Genomic DNA, 12,011 nt, shown 5'->3' with positions numbered 1-12,011 from the left:
GACTGTTGTGGGGTGGGGGGATGGGGGAGGGATAGCTTTAGGAGATATACCTAATGCTAAATGACGAGTTAATGGGTGCAGCACACCAGCATGGCACATGTATACATATGTAACTAACCCGCACATTGTGCACATGTACCCTAAAACTTAAAGTATAATAATAATAAAAAAAGAATGTTAAAATAGGATATCAGTATTATTATTAAAAAAAATTTAAAACAAACAAAAAACAGTTCTCAAACCTGGGGTTCTGTGTCATAATAGGAAGAGGTGGCCTCTAGCCCTGGCTCTGCCACTGCTATGTGACTCAAGATAATCCATTCATTCATTCATTCATTCAGCATTTCTGAAGCACCCACTCTGTGTCAGACACTATGTTCAGCACTGGGGCCACGTTGTAAGGAATAGATAAAGAACCTGTTCTCCGATCACACAACTTCTCTGAATCCCATTTCTTTGTTTGCAGTAAGAGGGCTGCACTACAGTGAGTTCTCAAGACCCCCTACCCCTGCTTCTTGATTCTTTCCCATGGGAGCAAAATATGCCCAGAAGAACAATAACAGGAAAAGTGATACCAATATTACATGCCAGACATTATGCTAGCTAATTACTTTTATATACATTGCCTCATTTTGTTTTCTCAAGAATTTCCTAAAATGGGTATTATTATGCTTATTTTCCAGATGAGGAAACTAAGAGTCGAGAGGTTAAGCTGCTTTTTGTTATAAGCAAGAAAGAGGTAGAGCCAGACTCAAAACCAGCCCAGCTAACTCCAAACGCAGCATCCTTCTCTCCTCCTCTGTTCATGTTTTGAAAAGCTCATTCATCTCCCCTGGACTTTGCTCTGGGATACTTACAAAAAGTTTACTCAAGAATTCATGGCAGTACAAAAAAAAACAAAAACAAACAAAAAAACCACCTCATTCTTGCCTTACCAGTCTTCTACTAGCTTTCCCTCCTTCCTTACCTACTCAACTTTTCTTATTCATCCCAAGAGTGATCCTGCCACTTCAGCCAAGACCAGCACTCCCACTGCTTTGCCTCTGCTTGTGCTTACCTTCCACCTGGAATCCTTTTCTTTTCTTTTATTTTGAGACAGAGTCTCGCTCTGTTGCCGAGGCTGAAGTGCAGTGGTGCGATCTCAGCTCACTGCAAGTTCCGCCTCCCGGCGATTCTCCTGCCTCAGTCTCCTGAGTAGCTGGGACTACAGGCGCGTGCCACCATGCCTGGCTAGTTTTTTTTGTATTTTTAGTTGAGATGGGGTTTCACCATGTTAGCCAGGATGGTCTCAATCTCCTGACCTCGTGATCCGCCCACCTCAGCCTCCCAAAGTGCTGGGATTACAGGCGTGAGCCACTGCACCCGGCCTGGAATCCTTTTCAGTCTTGTCTGTTGCCAAACTCTGCACTCTTTCCCAGACTTTATCTTACTCCTAAATTTAATTCATTCATCCCCTCATAGTTGTCCAACGCAGTAGGAAATTCAAAAAAAGAGTACCTGAGCATCTCTTTGAAGGAAAATAAGGCACACACAGATTGCAGGAAGAGTTATAAAGAGTCATGGGCCATTTATTAGTTAGTGTTTCCCTGAAAGGAGAGGTCTATGGTAGGAGATGATTCAAAAACTGTCCAAGGGCTTCCTTATGCTATCTTTTCCCCAAAGATGCCTTTTTCTGTTTCTCTTTTTCTGACTATACATGGTCACTGTAGAAAACTTGAAAACTATCCTCCACTCTTCAGAGATAATCACTATTAGCATTTGGTGTATTTCCTTCTGTGATGGTTAATTTTAAGTCACCTTGGTTAGGCTATAGTGCCTAGTTGTTTGGTCAAACACCAATGTAAATGTTGTTGCAAAGGTTTGTTTTGTTTTTATTTTTAAGATGAGATAAACATTTAAATCAGTAGACTTTGAGTAAAGTCGACTCCCCTCTGTAATGTGGGTGAATTTCATTCAGTTGAAGATGTTAAGAATAAAGACAGGTCTCCAAGACTGAGGTTTCCTGAAGAGGAGACAATTCTGCTGCAAGACTTGCAATGTAGAAATTCTGAGTTTCTAGCCTACTAGCCTGGTATACCAGTTTCAGATTTGCCAGCCCCCACAATCACATGGCCAATTCCTTAAAATACATTTCTCACTCTGTCCCTTTCTCTCTCCATACACACACACACACACACACTTAGATGTGTGTGTGTGTGTGTGTGTGTGTGTGTGTATGTATATATACTTGGATGTAAGTATATCCTATAGGTTCTGTTTCTCTGGAGAACCCTGACTAACATACTTTCTTTTTGGTCTTCATTTCCTCCCGATTAGCACTTTTCAAACTGTCATGTCTATGTGTAAATCACCTGTCTTGTTCAAGTGCAGCCTCTAAGTCAGTGGTGGTGGGCTAAGATTCTGTACTTTGAACAAGCTCCCAGGTAATGCCTATGCTGCTGGTCTATGCACCACATTTTGTATAGCAAGGCCTTATATAATCAACTTTTTCTTTTAAATGATATCATGAGCTCAGTTATTCTCCTAAAACATTAACTTGTAACTGTATTGCACTCCATCATACGAATTGCCATAAATTTGTTCAGGCTTTAGAAACATATTTCCCAAAGTCTCTTTAGAAAAATTGTCCAAGTATAATCCCACCCAAAGGCCTGGCTTCTGTAGCACAATAGAAAAACACTAGAAATGTAGAAAAATTGTCCAAGTATAATCCAACCCAAAGGCCTGGCTTCTGTAGCAAATCAGGCCTGTATGCTCAGCCCCTGGTTTCAAGGGCTTCCCTTAGCATTTTTTTCTTTTCTTTTTATTTCGATAGCTATAAAAATTCCACTGGCTTTTGTCTGGGTGCTCATATTATTAGTGTCTGCTGAGAAGGGGAACCTACTGAATAGACATGGTTCTCAGAAGCCATTCATACATTCCTCCATTTGTTCATGTAATAATATTACTCAATTATCTCATCAGTTGTTATAGGCACCATGCTGGGAGCTGTATACAGGGGATTCATTTAATAACTAATCAATCATAAAATGAATATAATTGTAGTTATGATAATTACCTGGTGATGTAAGTATATAACAAGAAACTGGTCTAATCTAAGGGTCAGGGACACTTCCTAAGGAAGTGACATTTGAGTTGAGCTCTGGTTGTCCTGGGGCTATGACACTCAGTTCCCTAACTTTTGGCTAGTCCTTTCTGAATAGGTGGAGGCTCTGATGACAGAACCTTGGAAGCCACCTTTAGTGAGAGGTGGCGCACGTGAAGTCTCCAAAGGTCTCCCTAGAGGTCCATTGTAGCTGCTGCTCCTCATTCTCCCTGTCATACTCTTCTGGAGATGACCCTTCAGGGGAGTTCCCCTTCTGTCTGCTTCTGGGCAGCATCTCAATTTCCCTTTACTGAATCTGAACACAATCTGATTTCCTATCTGTGTCCATTTGTTACAGGAAATGCAGTCTAAATAACATATTATCTTAAGGTAATTCATTATAGGCAAATATTTTGATCTTTGAATCAGTCATTATTTCAGACACTCTCTGCCACTGCTCTTTCCATTAATGTGGATAATGATAGTTGAAAAGAAAGAAATCGGTACTACAAAGCTACAGTAATCGAAACAGTATGGCACTGGCATAAGGATAGACATATAGAACAATGGAGTAGAATTGACAGTCCAGAAATAAATCTATACATTTATGGCCAATTGATTTTTGAAAAGGGTGCTGAGACCATTCAATGGGGAAAAGAATACTTTCTTCAACAATTGGTGCTGGGGCAACTGTATATCCACATGAAAAAAAAGTGAAGTTGGACCCCTGCCTCACACTATGTATAAAAATTAACACAAAATGATCAATAACCTAAATATAAGAGCCAAAATAATAAACCCTTTTGAATAAAAAATAGGAGGTAAATCTTCATGACCTTGGATTTGGCAATATATTCTTAAATATGACACCAAAAGCATGAACAACAAAAGAAAAAATAGATAAACTGAACTTCATCAAACTTAAAAGTGTTTATGCATTGAAGTACATGATTTTAAAAATGAGAAGACAACCTACAGAATGGAAGATAATTTCAAATCGTACATCTAATAAGGATTTGGTATCCAGAATATATGAAGAATTCTTACAATTCAACAACAAAAAGACAAACAACCCAACTGAAAAAAAAAAGGCAAATAACTTGAATAGACATTTTCCCAAAGAAGATATACCAATGGCTAGCAAGTACATGAAAAGATACTCATATCATTATTCATTAAGGGGATGCAAATGAAAATCACAATGGGGTACCACTTCAAGCCCACAATGAAATTTGTTTTAATGGGAAATAAGTGTTGGCGATGTGGAGAAATTGGAACACTTATAGATTTGTGGTGGGTAGGTAAAATGGTGCAGCCCCTGTAGAAAACATTTTGGTGGTTCCTTAAAAATTAAGCATAGAATTACCATATGACCCAGCAATTCTCCTCCTAAATATATACCCAAAAGAATTGAAACATGATATTCAAACAAATAGATGTACATGCATGTAGATATTCAAAATATCCAAAAGATGGAAACAATCCAAATACCCATTAACAGATTAATGGATTTTTAAAACATAGTTTTTCCATTGAATAGGATATTATTCAGTCATAAAAAGGATTGAGGTGTTCATGCATGCTACAATGTGCATGAACCTCAAAAACATTACACTAAGTGGAAGAAGCCAGGAACAAAAGGCCACATATTGTATAATTCCATTTATATGAAATATTCAGAATAGGTAAATTTATAGAGACAGGACACCGATTAATGATGCCAGGGGCCAGGAGGAAAGGAGTATAGGCAGCAATTGCTTAATGGGTACAGGATTTCCTTTTGGGTGATGAAAATGTTTTGGAACTACATATAGGTGCTGGTTGCACAGCATTATGAATGATTAAATAACTTATGTAAGTGGTTAATTTTTTTTAATTAAAAAAATTTTTTTTAAAGAGACAGGGTTTTGCTGTGTTGCCCAGGCTGGCCTTGAACTCCTGGCTGAGGTGATCCTCCTATCTCAGCCTCCCAAGTTGCTGAGACTACAGGCATGCACTGCTGCATCTGGCTTACGTGGCTTATTTTATGTTATGTAAATTTTACCTCGATAAAAAATTAAATAATAAAAAAAGAAATCAAGACTAGATTCTTTCCCTCTTGTGTCTGCCATATTTTATGGTTAATTTTAAAACATAGTAACAAAATTATGATGTATCTTTGGTTATTACTCCCTTGGGTTTTTATCATGCTAATGCATTCTCCCATTATTTTCTACTCTGTACAATTCAGATTTCAGTCCAAGGCTTCAGGTACATTGCAAACAGCTGCACTGGAGTTATGCATCTTACCATTAATGACATGCCAACTCTGACGGACAACTGTGTAAAAGTAGGTAGTTGGGAAGTACCTTTTCTTTTCTGTCCCATGAGATAGGTATATGTTCTAATGGCTTGAATTACTGAAAAATATGAATGGACTTTTCATTTTAGTTATTTTTAAAATAGTAATAAAATCATTTAAAAGTTTCCACACATGCACATACCCTTGAAAACATTTGAATCCTTAAATATCCTAAGAAACCTTGTTTCACAGTTAGGATTTTTTTTAGTGATGTTATAGCCTAAGCACAAACTTTGAGTTTAGTTCTCCATGCTAAGCTGCCAAATGTAGTAATTTTTTTCAGTAGTCCATTTCTCATATTTTCCCATACTCTTAGTACATGATTTAATTCTGATTCCTCCACATTAGTCAAATGTAGGTGTATTAAAATGTATTGAAAAATCCAGTTTTCTTTGAAATTAGGAAAATTAATAGTTAACATGTCTGTCTCTAATATATTGAAGAAAAAAATGACTTCATTACCTTGCTAAACCTGTTCTGTACACTTGATTAATTTAATCATTTTTTTCTTCTGAAGGCTTTAGTTGAAAAATGCTCTCGTATTACATCGCTGGTTTTCACTGGTGCACCGCATATCACCGATTGTACTTTCAAAGCTCTTTCTACTTGTAAACTCAGAAAGATCCGATTTGAAGGTCTGTTATATTAAAAATGTGGTTCAGCATTATCGTTTACTTTTACTCTTGTGGCATTCTAAATACAATACTTGTCTTTTCTTCTGTTTTTTAAAAACAGGAAATAAAAGGGTTACTGATGCATCCTTCAAATCTGTAGACAAGAATTATCCAAATCTCAGTCACATTTATATGGCTGACTGCAAGGGAATAACAGACAGCAGCCTCAGATCCCTTTCACCTTTGAAGCAACTGACTGTGTTGAATTTGGCAAATTGTGTAAGGTAATGAGTCATTCAGTAATATATTCAAGAAACGTTGATTATCTAGTATGTGCCAGGTTCTCTCCTAAGGAACTTATGGTTCGTGGGGTAAACATGAAAGTCAAGAGTCCACGTGTTAGAGGTAAGTGCAGAGTTCTGTGGTTATAAGAAAGAGGGGCTCCCAACCCAGGTTGATTTTATGGGGTGTAGGTGGAGCTCAGGATATGAGGAATTATGGACCCTTGTAAAATTAAGGAAACTCACAGGAATACTTACAGGCTACCTTTCCTATTGAGGGTTTCCATAGCTAGTTCAGTTAACATGATCTTTTCCCACATGGACTTTCTGACTTGCTTATGAAGAACCAATCTCATTGAAGGTTTTCCTCTTGGGTACTGGTTAGATTTTTCCTCTGTGTAGAATTTCTGACAAATGGACAGAGGGTGGGTTCTTACTGAAATCCTTTCTTTAGCTGGGCCACTATTGGACTATTCTCCTGGTATTCTCAGGAGCAAATTCTGTTTTGTTTTGTTTTGTTTTTGAAACAGAGTCTCGCTCTGTTGCCCAGGCTGGAGGGCAGTGGCACAATCTCAGCTCACTGCAACCTCCGCCTCCCGTGCTCAAGTGATTTTCCAGCCTCAGCCTCCTGAGTAGCTGGGATTACAGGTGTGTGCCACCCCACATGACTAATTTTTGTATTTTTAGTAGAGAGAGGGTTTTACCATTTTGGCCAGGCTGTTCTCGAATTCCTGACCTCAAGTGATCCACCTGCCTCAGCCTCCCAAAATACTGGGAATACAGGTGTGAGCCTCTGCACCCGGCCAAGGATCAAGAGGTTTCTTGCTGAAACCCGTTACCCGGTGGGTAGCTCAGACTCTTACCTATGTAGAATTCTTATAATCTTATAGGGCCAGATAATAACAAAATAGCATTTGATCCACAAAATAGTACTTGATCCACATTGAAGTTGGCTAATATTTGGGAAAGCACAAGACAGCATAATAATCTAAGCTACACAGAATCTTTTATTTATTTATTTATATTTTTTAGAGACAAGGTCTTGCTCTGTTGCCCAGGCTGAAGTACAGTTGCACAGTTACTGTAACCTTGAACTCCTGGGCTCAAGTGATCCTCCAGCCTCAGCCTCCCAAGTAGCTAGAACTACAAGGCACACTCCATCATATCCAGCTAATTTTTGAATTTTTCTAGAGACAAGGTCTCACTATATTGCCCAGGCAGGTCTCAAACTCCTGGCTTCAAATTATCCTTCCACCTTGGCCTCCCAAAATGCTGGGATTATAGGCATGAGCCACTGCACTGGCCCACTACACAGAATCTCAACCTATGTTGCCTGTTATTAAAATGGGGAGGCAGCATGGGTCATTGGGAGCTGGGGGAGATATAAGGGTTTGGAATGGGAAAAAACCTGGATTAGGAAATGAGGGCTCCAGCCAAGGGCCAGTGAAGAATTAAAGCCTCCTGCCAACAGCCATGTGAGTGAGCCTGGAAGCAGACCCTACAGCCCCAGTCAAACCTTCAGATGACTGAAGCTCCAGCTGGCATCTTGACTACACACTCATGAGAGACCCTGAGCTAGAACCACTCTAGTTCACTTCTAAATCCCGGAGGTCCAGAAACTGGGAGATAATAAATGTTTGCCATTTAAGCCACAAAGTTTGGATCAATTTGTTACATAGTAATAATAACAGTGAGACACACACGTGCACACACACACACAGTACATACACAAGTGTGTATCAACTAATTCTATCCTGTATGAATATGTGAAATAAAACTGAATTTCATTCTTGTATTTCATGCAGGCTTCTGCAGGTTAATTAATCTTTTTTTTTTTTTTTTTTTGAGATGGAGTCTCACTCTGTCACCCAGGCTGGAGTGCAGTGGTGCGATCTTGGCTCACTGCAACCTCTGCCTGTTGGGTTCAAGTGATTCTCCTGCCTCAGCCTCCCAAGTAAACAGGTGCCCACCATCATCCCCGGCTAATTTTTGTATTTTTGTAGGACGGGGTTTCACCTTGTTGGCCAGGCTGGTCTTGAACTCCTAACCTCAGGCAACCCACCTGCCTCAGCCTCCCAAAATGCTGGGATTACAGGTGTGAGCCACTGCGCCTTGCCTAATTAATCTTAAATGGAAGTTTTCTGCCTCCAGAAGTAGAGGTGACAAGACACTTCAAAGGGCTCTGCCAAAAATATTCAGATCCTTGATTAAATATATTTTCAATATATTGCTGAGCTCACGAAGAGTAAGAGAAATATCCAGTAGCTCTGAATCCCCTGATTCTTTTCTACTCTCTCAATGAACAAATTCCTTGAGATGAATAGTGAATAGCCAGCAAACATAAAAGGTTGAGCAGCTCTGAGCACAAATTTTATGACAATTGCCTTTGAGAGAATCAGCTCTGAGCAAGACTCAAAGTAGGGAGGCAGAACCTGACTTCTGCAGGGTTTGTACCTCTTTAAGAGGGACAGAGTGGTCTCAGGTAGGTAGTTCCTGAGCTCCTGGAAGAAGTTAGCACAAAGCTTCTCAGGCTAGAGATTAAGATCAAATAAATAGATGCTCAAACTCAAAGATTGTCAAAATGCGCAAAGATACAAGTCACCATGAGAAAGAGTCACAGAAACGGCAAAATACATTTGACCTTCAGGTAATTCAGATACAGGAATTGTCAGACATGGATTGTTAAGTAAACATGTATGAAATATTCAAAGAAATAAAAAATGGAATCAGAAATATGAGCAGACAACCAAACATGATAAAACAATTAGATTTATCTGGGAAAAAAACCTAACTTTTAGAAACAAGTGATGTAATATAGTTATTGAAATAAACAATGGAATGCTGATCAGCAGATTAGAACTCACAGAGGAGAGAAGTATAAAGCTGGAAGATCATTCCGAAGAAATGACAACAGAGGGAGGATGAAAAAGTATAACATATAGGGTAAAAAGATAAAGCTTAGTATCAGAGTTTTAAGATTTTAAAATGTATATATAAGAGTTAAACCTAAAATAGTAAGTTGGATAGTTAAAGAATATATGTTTTTCTCAAACACACATCAATCCTTTAAAAAATCATCCATGGACAAAACTTAAAAGCAAGTTCTAGCAACTTTCAAACTATTTTTATCAACAAATGGTATTCTCTCACTACAAAGCAATGGGAATCAGCAACAAAAAGATAAATTAAAAATACGTATTTAAAAGAATTTAAAAGTAAAAATCCTAAGTTGTCAGAATCACCTGAGGAGCTGAATAAAACTATAGATGCCCGTCGGGCGTGGTGGCTCACACCTGTAATCCCAGGACTTTGGGAGGCCCGGGTGGGCAGATCACGAGGTCAGGAGATCGAGACCATCCTGGCTAACATGGTGAAACCCCATCTCTACTAAAAATACACAAAATTAGCCAGGCATGGTGGCAGTCGCCTGTAGTCCCAGCTACTCGGGAGGCTGAGGCAGGAGAATGGTGTGAACCCAGGAGGCAGAGCTTGTAGTGAGCTGAGATCGTGCCACTGCACTCCGGCCTGGGCGACAGAGCGAGACTTGGTCTCAAAAATAAACAAACAAACAAACATACAAAAAAAACTATAGATGCCGAAGCCCCACTTTAGAGCTATTGAGTCTGAATCTTTAGGGATGAAACCCCAGCTTGTGTATTAAAAAAAAAAGAAAAAACACAGCATGGATAGTTTTGGTATCCAGGTTTGGCTCTAACTGCATTAACCAATTAATTTGGATCATTACCTCAGTAATCTTTTCCATTGACTTTTAATCCTTTCTTGACTATAATATGAATTTCTACACACACACACACACACACACACATACACACACACACATCCTTAACTGCTTTCCTAGGTGCTGGCACACTCCCCCTCTTATAGGTGGAAGGTTGATGGGCACAGCAGGCATCACATCCACCTACTATGGCTCATTCAGCTGAAACAGGATATCTTTTGCCTTAACTGCTCAGTTCTTTGCAAATCTGAACAAACAGAGGGTGTAACGGATGTCAGCAATCAGCATGTTTTGCTCCCAATGTTCTTCCCATCTGTACGCCCACCTGTAGAGCTGTTGTGAAACTGCCTCTTAGGATTGCATTGGTGGAAACTCCTGTCCTGCTTTATTTGCTGAAATGCTTCTTAGAAGGATCTGGTGGTTCTCAAATGGAATTAGAAATGAAGATCCCAATGGAAGACAGGGAACTGGTGGGCCAAACAGACATCCAGCCATTTATAAAGCAAGATCAACATGGTAGGGGTATGGCAGTGACACACAGAAGAAGTTTCTGATTAGGATAGTTTGGGAAGGCTGAGGTCAAGGTCTTCTTCCAGCATCAGGTTTTCTCTGATTCAGAAGGAAAGAAGCCAAAGGTCTCATGTTGGGTTTCCTATCCAGCAAATTGACCTTGTATTTAGTGAAAATTCCTCCAAAATCATGGCAGTAGTTTGACTGTTAGTCTTGGTTCTCACTCTCCTAAGTTTTGATCTTTTTCTTTTGCAGGAAATGGTATCAGGGACTACTTAACTTGATCACTTTTTAACCCAAGAGAAAAAGACCTTGAGGGCCATCTGTCTTATTAAAAATTATGAACAAAGGAACAGAAATAACATTTTAATTAATACTTCTCCCATTCCTCTCATTTATACATTTTATTACATTAAAATCTATATAATCAAATTTGGTTTTAAAACATTGACAAAATACCAGTATGTAGATATTAACTTGCTATTTTAGAAATATATTGGGTATGGTAGCTATTACTTTAATACTATTCTATATGTTTATATATAGAATCACATGTAAAGTTTTTCTCACTCTTTCCTACAGAATTGGTGATATGGGACTAAAGCAATTTCTTGATGGTCCTGCAAGCATAAAGATAAGAGAGCTAAATTTAAGCAACTGTGTGCAGCTAAGTGATGCCTCTGTTATGAAACTATCTGAGCGGTATGATAAAACAGTCTTTTACATCATATCATTAGTATTGTATATTTGATAATAGGAGACATGAGACACCTAAAAGCAAAGATTTCATGACATTTGGGGGAACATCAGAGATGCCCAGAAGCTGGTTAAATGTTCAGTGAAACCATGTGAAAGACATTGAAGTCATAGATTGGACCAATTTTTAAATTATATTATTATATTTAAATTACATCTGAGAGGGAGTCGTTCCTGAAATGATGAATAACTAGATGTGGGTGGCTTCCCTGTACTTTTTCAAGGAGATTTTCTCTAATCTCCCTTTTCAAGGAGATTATCTTTACTCCAGCATTTCCCAAGGGGTGTTCTGGCTGGTTAGTTTATTCTTGACTCCCCTCTTGTCAGAGGTCTTGTACAATTCCTGTAGCAAACTTGTAAGGGATAAGTAGGGTTCTTAACTTGCACTTTTAATGGTCATTCACTGTGGTACTTACATGATAGTTTTTGATATGTGACATATTTTTTCCTTATTAGAAATTGCAGTATGAAACTATATAACAGAAAGAAAGTCATATAATAATCTACTGCCCTTTCATGCAACTTCGTAATGTCAAATTACTTTCTACTTTTAGTCTTACTTTTATGTTGAGTAAAGGAAAATCTTTGCTTCAATACCATTTGTTTTCCCAAGATAGTTTTTATATGAAGAAATTGCTTACTGACAATATGATTGACAGCTAAAATTAATTCATGCTACTTTCTT

The 12,011-nt window shown here is 38.6% G+C and overlaps 2 protein-coding genes across 25 annotated transcripts in view; one reads left to right on the top strand and one right to left on the bottom strand.

Moving 5' to 3' along the window:
• Positions 1-12,011, bottom strand: part of FAM185A (family with sequence similarity 185 member A) — a 191,567-nt gene that overhangs the window by 29,799 nt on the left and 149,757 nt on the right. The gene's annotated exons all lie outside the window — the stretch shown is intronic.
• Positions 1-12,011, top strand: part of FBXL13 (F-box and leucine rich repeat protein 13) — a 277,460-nt gene that overhangs the window by 192,828 nt on the left and 72,621 nt on the right. For all 22 annotated transcript variants that reach the window (XM_054559623.2, XM_054559618.2, XM_054559619.2 and 19 more), the window contains 4 exons: positions 5,316-5,414; positions 5,944-6,061; positions 6,162-6,324; positions 11,153-11,272. In XM_054559623.2, the coding sequence (XP_054415598.1) occupies positions 5,316-5,414; positions 5,944-6,061; positions 6,162-6,324; positions 11,153-11,272 (500 nt within the window). The remainder of the gene's footprint in view (positions 1-5,315; positions 5,415-5,943; positions 6,062-6,161; positions 6,325-11,152; positions 11,273-12,011) is intronic.

This window comes from Pongo abelii, chromosome 6, assembly GCF_028885655.2.
Source record: "Pongo abelii isolate AG06213 chromosome 6, NHGRI_mPonAbe1-v2.0_pri, whole genome shotgun sequence".
NCBI classification, from domain to species: Eukaryota; Metazoa; Chordata; class Mammalia; order Primates; family Hominidae; genus Pongo; species Pongo abelii.
Note: the sequence above shows the minus strand (reverse complement) of the source record. Positions and strands in the feature narration are given on the sequence as shown.